This window comes from Rattus norvegicus, chromosome 9, assembly GCF_021556685.1.
Source record: "Rattus norvegicus strain SHRSP/BbbUtx chromosome 9, alternate assembly SHRSP_T2T, whole genome shotgun sequence".
Lineage (NCBI taxonomy): Eukaryota > Metazoa > Chordata > Mammalia > Rodentia > Muridae > Rattus > Rattus norvegicus.
The window spans coordinates 96980105-96994835 of NC_141542.1; the positions used below are offsets into that span (position 1 = coordinate 96980105).

The following is a 14731-nucleotide window of genomic DNA, read 5'->3' on the forward strand; positions in this document are numbered from 1 at the left end:
GACCCTGTGGAATAAATGTGGGCTCAGAATACGAGATGAGTTGAGAGAGAAGACCCTACACAACTGGTTTCTTCTGATGGCCGAACTTACTTACAAATAAATTGATTTTGAGGTTTGTAAAACTACTGAGTCTAAGAATAAACAATTATTTTTTTTATATTGTTTTTGAGGAGTTTGGGAGATGGCTCAGTGGTTAAGCATTTGGAAACAAGTTCGAGGATGGGAGATTTCAATCCATAGAAGCCAGGGCTTAGGACTGTCTTCCTGTAATTCTGGTCCCAGAAGATGGAGACATGGCCCCTCCGAGTAAGCTGGCTAGAAAGACCACCCACTGGGGTTGTCTGAGAGACTCATTGAAGAAGGGAGAAAGTTGTTCAAAATGATTTTCTTCCCAGCCTTCACATGCATTTGCACACAAGTGCACTTAGACTTCCAACACATGTGTGTCCCATATACATATACACACACATAGACACAGACAAAAATGGAAGACAAAATCATTTTTGGCTAAAACATTCATTACTTGTGAAAAATTATGGACAAATGTCCTAATGTGGTGTTTTCTCATGGATGGGGTAAAGTTATCTAAAAATAATGATTAAGCTCGGCTGTCTGGTAGCAAATATTTGCATAGCCCTTGTTCTCAGGGAAGTGTGATCATTGAGAGCTCATTATCCATCATAAAGGGCTAAAGGTTTGCAGAAGCCAGTGCCCAGATCCACTTCCCAGCTCTGTTCATGTCAAACAGGCACTTCCTGTCTGCTTGATTATCCTCCTAATTGACATTGGGTTCTCAGCATGTAAGACAAGCATGTGCAGCTTTTGACACATTGACCTTTAGGACAGGGGTTGCTGTATTTGCTGCTGAATGAATAGAAGGATGAAAAAGGAAATTGTTCTTAGATGTATGTCTCAGAAAGATGTTTCCCTCAAGTATATGTGGCAAAGGTCCACTCGTTCGCTATAAAAAGTATAATATTAAGGCCCTGGGTTCGGTCCCCAGCTCCGAAAAAAAGAACCAAAAAAAAAAAAGTATAATATTGAAAAATTATCTAATAAACTTTCAAACCCACGTAGCTGATTTTGAATACCCGTGCAATCCTGAACTGCTAGAAGGTGGCCTATGATAGAAACATAGAAAGCTGAAATGCTGTTTCTGACCATCTCCCTAGACACTGTGTAGGGGTGAGAGAGAGAGGCTGGCTCTCTGTCCATGGGACAGCTGCCTATTCTGTTGCTTCCACTGATGACGAGATCTTTGCCAGATTCAAGGTCAGGAGTCAGTAGCTAAAACTGACAGATCAGAGGAGTGAGACTTGGGAAGCTGTGTGATGAAAAAATATCACTGTCTCCAAACAGGTTGAGTTTTGGTTGTATGTCAAGCTTTCTGCAATTTCTTTGCTTCAGAATACAATCTCCAGCATCTCTTGAATAAGAACTGTAACCATGTCTACCGATGTGCATCACAATATTTGGGTAACTGACTGACTGGTGAGAAACAAGCCTTATGACTTTTTCCTTTTATAGTTTTCTTTTGGTGATATGTATATGATGAATGACCGTGTGTGTGTGTGTGTGTGTGTGTGTGTCTGTGTGTATGTGTGTATGTACTCATGCGTGTGCATGCACGAGTGTGCCATGTATTTGGATCCAAGGCCAACAATGAATATCTTTCAAGTTTTAGTTTTTGAGACAAGGCTTTTTATGGACTCTGAAGCTTAAAGGTTTGACCAGGCTAGGTTGTCCAGTCACTGAGCTCCAGGTTTCTGTCTGTCTCTACTCTCTCAAGGCTGGGGTTACAGTTTGTGTTGGCTTGCCTAGTTTTTCATGGAAGTTCTGGGGATCTGAATTTGCTTACACAGCAAGCACTTTGATACTGAGCCATTTCTCTAAATCCTGAGTGTGTGTGAACCAGACCAACGGCAACTATGGAAATGTTTCGAAAGGATCCTTACCTTTGATAGGGAACCCATCAAGGCTGGCAGAGGCCACTGAGCTGCAAGGGCATGATCCGAGGGAAAGCTTCCCTCTCAGACAGGCCCACAGGGTCAATGATTTACAAGTGGAATATGGATGATGCAAACCAAGAGGCAGTCTCCCACTAGGCTTTGTGTCCAGGTTGGCTGCATTTTCAGACAATGGGAAATGTGGCGTGTACATTGCTCTAGCTGGTTTGATTTTGTTTCCAAAGGCATCTGATAATGCAGTATATGCCTTAATGTGTTGTCCTTTTGAAGCACATTCTAGTTAAACAAGTAATTTGGGTCAGTAGAGGTAACACACATAGACTGTGAAACCTCAAGGCAGCAAATATGGATAAAAATCTACTTCAATGAAATATGACAAATAAAATTATTGATTCCTTCTAGATTTTCCTTTGTAAGTTCTTCAGAATATTGAGGTGCTCTTGGCTTAGAACTAGGATGTCAAATATAAGAGCTCCTGCTACAGAATGGTCCAGAGTTCACAAATAAAACAATGCAGTCCAAGAAGAATCAGTGCAGAAAATGTTAGTAGTAGGCTAGTGGGAAGACACAGAAAGACAGAGATATTGTTCCTGGTAAATAGGAAATCACTGGTTATGTTTAAACTCTCTCTCTCTCTCTCTCTCTCTCTCTCTCTCTCTCTCTCACTCACACACACACACACACACACACAGACGAGAGAGAGAGAGAGAGAGAGAGAGAGAGAGAGAAAATAAAAGAGAGAGATATGGATGAATGGATATATAGATCAGTGACTTTCACTGTAGGCAAGGAGCTGAAAGAGTATATCACATTCCAAAGTGGAGATGTTATTTACACATGTATGTCCTCCCACCCCAAGTTCTTTTTCATTCACATTCTGAAATGCATCTACACCAAAGAAGGCATGATTGAGAGTCTATAACCATTGATGCATTGAATAAATGTCCCCCACCAAGTGTTTTCAGCTAATTAATTCCAGGGGTAACTGATGTTTGAAGCTATGCAGCAAGCATTTGTTGGCTTGCATTCTTGCTAAGGGACAGCTCCTAAGGGTTTCACTGATTACAGGCAGCTTGATTGCTACGGCTGCTTCCTTGCTCTGGCAATGGATCCTTGAGGGAACTTGGAGGGATGCTTTCTGCAGGCTGCTAGATTTGTAGTCAGTGATGCCAGTTGCTGTGTGAGAAATTCCATGCTAGGCATGACTTGCATGTTTTTACAGAGAAAAGTTCCTGCTGTGAGAAAAGAGTTTTCAATTTGTTTGCTAACGCCCGAGTCATTGCAAACCTGGTTAATATTAAATACCCTGGCCAGTACAATAAAATGAAAATGCTTGTGCACAGAGGACTCTAATGTATCCTCAAAGGATGTCGTATAGACCTAGAGCCTATTTCATGTTATATTCACATCATCTTTTTAGCATGATTACAAAGATGCATTAACATGGATGATGTGGAAAGGTGTGTTTTAGAGGAATATAAAATGCCATCTTGAATAAGAAGTTGGTTTTTTGAGGATGGGTATTATGCTAATCATACACCCTGTGGTTCCCTTCTGAGCTCTTGAACCTGTATTCTGCACAGGTTCAGGAGGATGTGCCAAGTCTACTTTTGGTTTGCTTCTCATCAAGGAGGAGGAATGGAAGTGTCTATTCCTGTTGAATACCGCAATTCACACTTGCTGGTTGGCGACCTGCTGTGTGCATTTGAATTCATTTGCATAATGATCATTAAAGCTCTAATTTGCAGCTTGTCGGGATGAACACCACAGGCTCTGTTGTTCAAAGGTAGCTGATGATGAAACCTATGGAGGGCCATGTTTAGGCAATATGATGAGATCTGGACATCATGACAAAATGGTTTCTCTTTTAAGCTCTAATTGAAATTATTTTTCTTAACCAAAGGCCACTGATAGTCCTGCCATTGTTACAAAAGAAGTCAGATGCACCTGTGGCATGTTTTAAAGAAGTCTTCAAAACAAGCAAAGTTAGATCTTTTGAAAGCAGCATCCCCCAATGACCCCCGCTGTCTATTTAGTACATGGTTTTCTGAGTATTTTTCTAGTAGGTCAGTTAAGGACTCATGAGTCCAAGTTTGTAAATGAAGGTATAAAATGCTCAGATGACATGGAGGTGGGAAGAAATTTAAAGAATTAACAAAAAAGTATGTATTGTTCAGATAAGAAGAGCTAAATGATGACAGTATGGATATTGAAACAATGTTACTTTCTACCTTAATGGACAATAATTATATCAAACCATATAAAGAAATCATTTTTTGTAGGGTAACATAATGGCCAAAGATAGGCAATTTCAAAGATTGTTTTCCTGAGAGTTTTTGATATTGGCAAGTAATTTCTGCCCTGACTACATTCTAGATAGCTCTTTACCTCTTTCTGCATCTCTGAAGACTTTGCCTGATGGGTGAAGATTTCTTCTCCTTGATTCTTTGTGTTTGGAATTGCTATGATCACCTCTGAAAATGGTCAGAATCTAACACAGAGCCCTACCTTTCAAAAGGATTCCCTGTAAAGGACTCTGGAAAGAACTGTAGTTCCTTGTAAACAGCCATTATTTCAACTTCTGACTCTTTTCAATGCCATAAGGCAATGGTTCTCAACCTGTGGGTCCTGACCCCTTAGGGGCGTCTTTCATATCAGATACCCAACAAATCAGATATTTGCATCACAATTCATAACAATAGCTAGATCCCAGTTATGAAGTAGCAAATAATTTTATGGTTGGGGGTCCCCACAACAGGAAGAACTGTATTAAAGGGTGTTAGGAAGGTTGAGAGCCACTGCCATAAGATTTGATTCATGATAGATCAATTAAGCAGGTGATCTCCAGTATTAAGTTTATTCTGCATCTATTTAAACTACGTGCTATTCATATCTGTCTTGTGTATGTGTAAAGCTTCTAGATTACATCCTCTACTTTTTTGGAGAAAGAGAGTGTACATTAAAATGATACTCTTTTCTTTTTTTTTCTGTTTTCTTTCTTTCTTTTTTTCTTTTTCTTTTCTTTTTCTTTCTTTCTCTTCTTTCTTTTTTTTTTTTTTTTTTTGTAATTCAGGTAACTGAAATAAACAGCATTTAGCTCAAGAAATGAAAGATGTTTCCCGAAACAAATCAAAGCAGCCCTCTTGCTCTTTATATCAAATGTTGACCTGTCCAAACATGTTAAGGTTCAGTCAAGCTGTCAGGAGGGAAGTGTGAGGATGATTAGTGCATGCAAGGGATACAGAGAAGATGGACTTACCACAGCCTGGAACATTCAAGACCAAAGGAAGAAAAGAGCAAACATCTGCATTAAAAACTAGCTGGGAGGCAGCAAGTTTTCCTTCCTCCCGTGCACCAGCTTGCATCTCACACGCAGGTGTGCATGACCAGGGCACTAATGGAACTTCACTTTCTTTTCATTGGCAAGATCACCCAAAGATTTGCCATTAGATGCTGGCTAGCAAAGCGCCCCCTACAGGCCGCTGCTCTGCTGCTGGGTTAGCCTGAGTTTTCCCTCCAGTCATTCAACCCCTGGATCCATTTCTTGGTGCGATTTTCTGTTATTTTCCTTGCTAACGCTCCGCCAAGGCCAGACATTGTTAATTTCCTCCTTAAATACCATCTCCTCTCATTTGAGGGTCCTTTATATATATTTTTTCTTCCTCAATAGATACACTGAAGCTAGCTAACATTTTTCATATTCCCCTTCCACATGTCTTTTCCTTGTAGACTGTTCTCATTCACACTAGGTTTCTCTGTCTCTGCAGTTGCGATGCTGTTTAGAACTGAGAAAAATCCAGGGAGGATGAGATTGACTGTGGAGGTAACTACTTATGGGTCCTTTCCAGGTAGACAGAATCAGAAGTTAGTCTTAAAGCTGTCTTTGGTGATCACAGGAAACTTTGTTTTGCTAAATGCTTAAGTGGGAAAGTCTAATCAGAAGGACCAGACCCTTATCTGTAGCTTTAACAGCTTCTGAGGAGAACTAGAAGCTGTGAGGAATGGTGCCTCACACGAGGGAGAGGAAAGCAAGCAAGAGGTCCGAGAGCCACCATGAATATAAAATAGATCAGTGCATCTGTCCACAGACGTCAGAAAGACTTCTGCTGAGACAGAAGAATGCCACAGCCTTTCAGAAAAGGGACCGTGATGTTCCTGGGTTTATACCATTTAAAGCATTACTATGCAGAGAAATTCATGCATTAGTGTGTGACATCTCTTCAGGCCAATGCGATGGCTAGCTTGCAAATTTAACCTTATTCATTGCTGATGCAGTGCATTGAGACAGATAACTTTAAAATAACAGTGGCCTGTGACTTAGGAAAGAATGTAGCCCTGTGACAGTCTGCTTTGGAACAAACGGGAGATACAACTTACAAGACTGTAAAGTCAATGGTTGGAAAGGGTGGTCAATTTATAGACTATGATGGATGCTATTCCTTAAGGCATGTCTGATTGGATTTCACTTTAATCTGTCACATACACCTGCTGGTATATTAGGATAAAATGAAAAGCAGAGAATAATTAAAAAGAAGCCCCTTCTACTCCCAAAAGTTAGAGATCACCCCCCCCCCCCTTTTTTTAAGCTTAACTTGTAGTAAGTTTCATGGATTTCTCTCTATTTGAGCTTAATACATTCTTATGGGCAAACTGATAAACAGTCACGTCCACAGAAACACCCATATAGGTTCGGACTAATCCCTCCCCGGTCTACTGTGCACGTCATCAGATGTCTTACAAAGAATAGAAGACGGCAATCTGAGTGGAGCAGTCAGGCCACGTTCCTTCTGACAAACTTACCTGCCCATAAAACGCGACTCTATAGTAACGACCGAACAATCGCTTCTCTGAATTCACCACCTCTGCCACTTTCAGATAGGACCGGTGGATATCATAATAGAGGTCCGATAATTTCTGAAACCAAAAACCAGAGGGATTTTTTTTTTTGAGAAAAATGCTGACACAAAAGAGAACATGTTATGTTTCAATGCTGTACACCATTGGTCAAAGCAAAAAAGGCTTGCGGCTTTGCGGGGCTGTAGGTCACATACTTTGAAGTCCCGTTGCTTTTCGAAGACCGCGATGATGGGTTTATTGACATCAGCGATGAGTTCGTATCGTTCAGACTTCCAAAGGAACTCAACGCACATGTACAGTTGCTCCACCAGGATATTCTGGAAGTTCCCCAGAGAAAAGGATGTTTATTTAAAAAAAATATGTTTAAAGATATGGCTCATTTCTGAAACTTGGTTCTGAAACTGTCTGAGCCTTAAGTCTTTTCACAATGTGATTTTTCATTTCCTGATCTTCATTACTGACATTTACAGCCCACCATGGGATCGTGGTGGATCTTGAATTTCTCCCTCTCCTTCTCATGGTCCACTAACTCATGAAGCAGGCGTACTAAGCTCAGATCTTTTCAGTTCTTTTCATTGCTGTTGTCACCGATGCTTATTTCCTGCTCCTGCCCCTTTCACTCCTAGACCTGAGGCAGTGTTCTAGCAAACAGGTGTTTCTCTCTAATGTCTGCTCTAAAGTGATATTTATTCCTTTTTAAAACATAAATCTTCTCATGAGATCTCAATACCCATAAGCCTTTGTGGAAGTCCAGTTTATTTAACACTATCTGTTCTCTCCAGACTGACACTCAAGGTGGTCCATAATCCCTTCTTAGCACTCTGCCCTTATGTTTTTTTGTTTTTTTAAATCTGGCTCCAAATTTCTACTTCTCTCTCCCCATCCTTAACAGTGCTTTGGTCCTCTACGTCAATGCCCATGCCCATGCTGCACACGCTAGAACATTCTTTCCCTGTGACACCTTGTAGTAAGAATTGTAGAATTAAAAAAACACAGAAATACTATAAGAATAGGTTTTGTTTTAATCCCACGTATGGGATATGGGGCTGCTTCAGAGTGTCCACAGCAGCTGACTATGATTTGCCTGGTGCTTTGGCTGGGATGTGATTTTGCCAGCTGCAGATAGTTTCTGTGATTGTATGGTATCTGGAATTCTGGGGACTTTTTAGAGGGTGTATAAATGCTAGGGCCCTGAGAGGCAGGTAAGGTTGTTGGTTGGTTGTTATTGGTCACAGTTTGTTAAGTTGTCACTCACAGAGAAGAAACAAGAAGAAATCAGACATCCTGATGGCAAAGATCAAACTTGACCCGGGTGGGAGTTTGATCAGTGGGAAGTGGTCTAATGATAACATTGCCTTCGTCCCAACCCCTGACTTTATTCAAGGATCTCTTTCCTTTCCCGTCTGTCTTTCCGTTCTCCCTTAGCTAGTGTTAGGGTGTTCAATGGGTGGAAGAAAAGGGAAGAACCACCCACAGAGTAGCAAAAACTAGCTACAATAACTTGTTCTACCTAATATCCATATTTATAATAAAATTTAGAGATCTTTTACTGATGCCCAGTCACCTCTATTACGACCACTTTCATGTAGAAAACTGTCATCTTCTAATTACAAAAATACAATGCCTCAATTTATAGTCACTTGGGTATCTATTCGGAACTGGCTGCTTTTCACATTGAATGGAGTTTTTATTTCCAAAATTCTGAATTATTTAAAAGCAGGGATTGCTTTCCTGCCCTTAATACAATGTCTTTCATAGTGGTGGTAGTTTAATTACTGTGTCAAGCTGTGTGAAATCATATTATCTGTAAAGCAAGTTTATAATATTGTTCAAATATTTTTGACAGTATCTTTTTAAAATTTACTATAGTCGTATACAGTATGCACAAAGCTAAAGTTCATAAAAAGCCATCTTCCAGATTTGCATTTTTCCACATTTATATACCATTCAGTCTTAAAAAATTAGCTCATGGAATATTGTATTTCTTGGTGAAGGAAACTCTTGTTTTATTCACCAGAATTGTTGTTATGTGATTCCCCCTAGAGAACTCCTTTTTTCATGAGAACTAACCAGCTTACAGATCAGAAGGCTTTCTCACAGAAAATGTGAGCCCTTTTATAGAACCAAATTTGTAAATAAGTAAACATGTGTCAGAAATTGCTGTGCCAAGTTCATAAAAACATTAGCATCCTCACTACATTGTATCAGCACATAGAGATTGGGTATCTTATGGAAGAGCACACTGTATATATCTGAGTTCATTGGAGTGAAATAAATCAGGCCTGGCTTAAAATTTCAATGAAGATTATGCTTGATCCACGGAGCTTGATATGCATTAATCGTATTAATCTCTATCTTAGTTGAGTCTCAGCATCACTTTATTTATTGAAGTCATAATGCAGAACTAAATTTTCTGACTTTTGGATGCACATAAAAATCACAATTCACTGCGTTTTAAAATCTCATCAATGACAGTAGCTCACTCGTGTCTGACCTCGTTGTACGGGGTGTCTTGCATCCCAGAATCCTCTTTCATTGCTCCCTCTTCTTTAATGTTTGGGGTGATGCTCAGAAAGGCTGGCCATCCCATCGAGAACATGCCTTGGGAGGGGATCAAGGACAATGAAACATTATCTTAGGCAATTTGTACTGGGGTTAGAACATGGCTTGCTTCTTGAGGTTAGTCTTGGCAGTATCATAACACATGATGGTTAGATCATGGTTCTGGCATTGCCTGTGTCCACTGATCAATTGATCTATCTATCTATCTATCTATCTATCTATCTATCTATCTATCTATCATCTATCTATCTTTCTATCTATCTATCTATCTATCTATCTATCTATCTATCTATCTATCTATATTTTTAATCAAGTTCACATTTTAAGAAAGGAATCACTTACTTCTCCAGCTCCGAAACTTCATAACATAAAATCATATTAGAGATTTCAAATATATCAATGGGGTTCAGATATGTGCTGATAAAGATCAATACGTGTTCATGAGGCATGGGGGTTCACCTTCCCATTTCAGTGCCCGTTCCTAAGTGTATCCCTTTTCAACAGATATGACATAGCATCGCTGGAATTACCTTTCATATAACATGGACTGTTTAAAATGCTCGAGGATTGAAAAATCACTGAAGTAACTAGGACACAAACTGACACTTGAGTTTTATCAGTTTTCTTCAGTTTGGATTTAGAGAAAATGTGAAAGTCTTTATGTTGCTCTGCAGAACCTAAAGCCAATAAATGGCTGAGCCAGAAGGGCATGCTAAATCAATAAAGTGATGACTTGCATATAAAGACTAGTGTGCATATGGCACGCAACAGTAAGTAAGAAGGGTTTTAAGGTGGATCTTCTCTGAGTAGATCTGTCTTTAACGAGGGCCCCGCACAAGAGACCTCACTATCTCATTGTTCGTTTAGGTGATTTGGTTCTAATGGATTATTTGGAAAATCCACTGTGACCTTTTTGAAAATGTACTCAAGTTTAAATGACTAGGAATGGAATTCATTGTGCTTCTGAAATATTGAAAATCAAAGTCCATTTTCATTTTGCTTGGGTATTTTGATTCGAACTCTACACTGAGTTTTCAACGGCAATTTGCAAGTTGAAATAATGTTATCGTGTAGATTGTTGTTCAGAAACTTTGGACTTGAAAGAATGTTTAAAGATTTTAGATAAAATATATGAATTATACAGCCACATTTTTACACAAAGTATAGTTCTTATAAAATGTTATTTTAGACCATGAAAGTGGATATTTTTTAATGAAAGTAAATAAATATTATCAATCATATATTATAAATTGTTAGAGTAAATTATTATTATTGTTATTATTGTTGTTGTTAATTTTGCAATGCTGGAAATCAAACACCAAGGCTTATACTTGCTAGGCAATTACTCTATCACTAAGATACACAGTCTTTAAGAAGTAAAATATAACATACATCTATGTAAATGTTTCTGTGTACATTCTTACTTTGAATAAACTATTACACTCAAACTAGATCCTTCTTGCAGGTTTGCACTGTTTTTCACTTTCAAGCAAAGATTTTTAATGGCAAGCCAGCAAGCAGATAGGCATGACCATAAATCCTAATCCTGGAGACTGGATAATATTCTATTTGCTGAGAATGGAGAAGAAAGCTAAACTTGTTAAGTTTAGGATGTGGTTTCTCAGTGGTCTGAGCTTTTTGTACAGTAAATTCTGTTGGCCTGTTTTCAGGTCATGGCTTTTGCTTCTAAGAAGACATTTACGGAAGTTTCCTGAAGCTGTAAAGTTGATTTCCTCAGCATCAAGGGCAAATGAGCACAGTTAGATTCACTCACTTCCTCCGCCCGGAGTTGTTAGTAATAAGTTGCTATCACAGGGGTGGGTGTCTTCTGGTAGCAGGGGTGGTGTGCAAATCTTTTCCATTTTCCAGTAACCTATGGCAGCGTAAGATGAGGTTAGGGCATGACCGAATGTTCTTGTTAATACAAGTTTATGGAACCACACATTGTTAATCAACGAGACATCAGAATCATCACTTTGAACCAAGAAGTTGACCATCCAGTTAGCTTCACCGCACATCAGATGAATATGCCGGTGGCATCACCGAATTGAAAATATTAAAGTACAGCATAATAATAAATATCTATAAAAGTTAAAGTCGGTTTAATGAATTTATGTGGTTAGGTTCCAGTACAATGGTCTCCAGGCTCTACCCCCTTTACAAGGCCCTCTTACCCTTGCGCTTCAGGTATTCTGCGATAAGCGCGGCTATATGGATGTAACACATAGCAGCCTATAAGAGAACACAAAACAGAGATTTCAGGGACAGATTGAACTTTTCATGAAACCAGTGGTTTCCCGAGGGGAGTCAGTGTGCTCTCTCAGAATATGTCATGTAGACTAACTCTTCATTCTGAAAGAAGTGAAAACGTCAATCTATTGGACTTTTCCAAAGTTTGTCATCAAGAATAAAATACATATTTGGGATATTTTTGTCTCTCTGTCTTGATATAGATTTGAATGGGATGAATGAGCTATTCTAAACAACTTTTCCACAAAATGCCATTCCCTTCTTTATGAATATCTAATCATAATTTATGGCTTTTTAAAGGCTATATATCTCTTTGCTTCTCAAATATATAGACTCTAGTATCTGGAGAAAAAATGGAAATAGAAAACATCTTCCTTCCCAATTTTTCTGCCTCTAATGCTGGCTCCTCTTTAGTTCCCCTCGCCTTTAGAACAGTTGCCTCTTCATTTAGTGCTTGCTTATATTGTGGAAGCTAATGTAACAGGCAGATTCTCCTCAGACCGATTACATGGGGGATGTTTTATTTCTCCTCCAGAGGCTTTGACCACTGCTGTGTACTCTTGACTTTATGAAGGGCCCAGGCTTTCAGATTTCTTCTTTTAAGGTTTCATGAATGAATTTTTGCCATTTTAGGTTAAATTAATGCTAACTGGAAGTGTTAGCCAAGCTAGGATTCTGGTTTCTGTTCTAGATCTGATAACCAAAAGCTTATCTTTTAGGATTATCCTAGTTAAATTTTAGACATTAGGCATATCCTAGATAGACTTATCCCCTATTCCTAGGGGGGTATAGTTGTGTGGAAAGGCAGATCTTCGCTAGTGATAACTCAGAAGCTCCTGGATGTTATAAATCATTATGCACAAATCCATCTAGCATTACAACTGCCACAGAAAAGTCAAGTATTGATTTACCATCTTCACACAGGGTACTTTCTTCTCCTTGGCTGATTCAGATGAACTTTGATAAACTTACCAAAGCAGCAAGCTTCCCTGTTCTACTCCAATTTCAGGGAATACGTTTAAAAACACAGACTATTAACTCTGATATAAGTGTTAATTTTTGAGTACTTTTAACAATACCGTCTTTAGCTTCAAGTTTTAGACATCTATTCATGCACTACATTTCAAACAACTGATGTTGCCACCTCTATATCTGGCCACAGTCTGATGTCCTCTACATAGAATCAGATGTCATTGAGCCCTACATATAAAGTAACTGCACTTGATATATAGATATATATTGGTGGAAAATATGGTGCGTTTTATGCTACATAGTATAAATTAAAAGCCAAATTATTCAGATAAGGAAGGCAATGTTGATGAAGAGCGAGTGAGCCTTTGCTTATCACCTCAGACAGGTCTCCATTTCTTGCATGAATCTTGGCCATGCTTTCCAGCCAGGTCCTCCGGAGCTCAGGGGTACTTGCATAGGAGTTTGCAAGGCTATACTGGAGGTCCACCAGCATCTCGGGGTCCTTCTCATGCTCCTTCATCTGGGCTGTCGCCATCAAAACAGTCCTTATACGCTTAGTCAGATCTTTCACCTCTGCTGGGAAATTGCTGTTCTTTGGAAAAGAGAGAGCCTGGGTCACTATCTGTTCAGCATTCCTTTGTTAACTTCTACCACCTATTTTTATGTTTTATGTAGTGCTCATAAATGTCTGCTTCCTGTATATTGTGATTATGATTATATTTTATTGTCCTATAGCCCAATTTCCTTGTAATAGTTTCCTGGATGCCTTTGAAATTCAGTCTTCTCTGACTCTAGTCTAAGTCATTTAAACAAGTTTTGATGTCATTCCTATTGATGGCATGTGACCCTGGACTGACCAATCATATTCTTGATAAATATGCCACCAAAAGACATCCTATTTGACTTGAGTTGGTAGTGTTTGAAGAAGGCCTTTTCTACTCAGATTACCAGTGTCCTTATACTTTCAGAGGTGAATCCAGAGACAGCTATAAGTGAAACAATTAACTGATACAATAAAGCAATGGGTGGGGGGATACTTCAAAGTGCTCTCTTGATCTCTAGATCAAGCTATGATTGAAGTCTTTTCCACCTTTAGTCTTCCAAAGGCACTAAAATAAGTAGAGGGAAAGATAAGTTTACTTGTGATGATTATGAATAAATGATGATGCATTTGGAAAATTTTGTTATATAACAATTGAGCAAAGATCTCAGAAATTCCAGCTAAAACATCGAATACTGAATGTGTGAGACCTAATGATTCCAATTTCAATAAGCAAAAAAATATGAGTGGTCAAAATCTTGATAAACTATACACAGAATTCATAAATACCTCATGGTTTTGATATGTCAGGTTAAAAACACCACCCCATTTTATTTCTGATTCTTTAGAAAAAGAAGCCCATGAAGCAACTCTTACTTTCATCTGTTTATCTCCATTGGCAAAGTTGTTGGTGATCGCGAGGGAGTGTTGAAAGCGAGACCCTCCAATCCCCGCATCAGCTATTAACTGGCTCACTGCTTTGATGAGCTGGAAGGAAAAAGAGAAACGAACCTTCGAAACCAGAGGTTCTCAACCTTGCTAGTGCTATGACCCTTTAATACAGTTCATGCTGTGGTGGCCCCCAACCATAAAATTATTTTTGTTATTTCATAACTGTGATTTTGTTACTGTTATGAATTGTAATGGAAATATCTGATATGAAGGATATCTGATATGTGACCCAAAGGGGTTGAGAACCACTGTTCTGAAGAAAAATGAACTTATGTTTTGTGTTCTATGGATGTGTGCGGGAAGATAAGCCTATGGCTGTATGGGTGCAGATGTATGGGTGGAGTCCGGAGGTCAACTTTGAATGCTGATCTTCAGATATCATCCACTTTGTCATTTGAGACAGGATCTCTCATGTTCTAGAACTCACTAAGGTAGGCTAGACTAGCCCATGGGATCTTCTTGTCTCTGAGGCCTCAGTGCTGAGATTATAAGCATATACCATTGTACCTGGTTTTTAACATGGGTTTTATGGCTTGAACTCCTGTCTCCAGGTTTGCTAGGTACACACTCCACAGACTGAGTCATTTCTCTAGTCTAGACACTGTACTTTTAAGGAAATTGACTGAGCTAG

At 39.1% G+C, this 14731-nt stretch overlaps 1 protein-coding gene across 49 annotated transcripts in view; it reads right to left on the reverse strand.

Annotated features, from left to right (window-relative positions):
* Dock10 (dedicator of cytokinesis 10) overlaps window positions 1-14731 on the reverse strand; it is a 257968-nt gene that overhangs the window by 13152 nt on the left and 230085 nt on the right. For 36 of the 49 annotated variants that reach the window (XM_087565510.1, XM_087565504.1, XM_087565508.1 and 33 more), the window contains exons 44-50: window positions 14026-14136; window positions 12985-13200; window positions 11561-11618; window positions 11161-11259; window positions 9319-9425; window positions 7019-7141; window positions 6768-6881 (exon numbers count right to left, since the gene is read on the reverse strand). In XM_087565510.1, coding sequence (XP_087421636.1) covers window positions 6768-6881; window positions 7019-7141; window positions 9319-9425; window positions 11161-11259; window positions 11561-11618; window positions 12985-13200; window positions 14026-14136 — 828 coding nt within the window. The remainder of the gene's footprint in view (window positions 1-6767; window positions 6882-7018; window positions 7142-9318; window positions 9426-11160; window positions 11260-11560; window positions 11619-12984; window positions 13201-14025; window positions 14137-14731) is intronic. The other 13 variants (XR_015628577.1, XR_015628576.1, XR_015628575.1 and 10 more) reach the window with 3 other exon arrangements.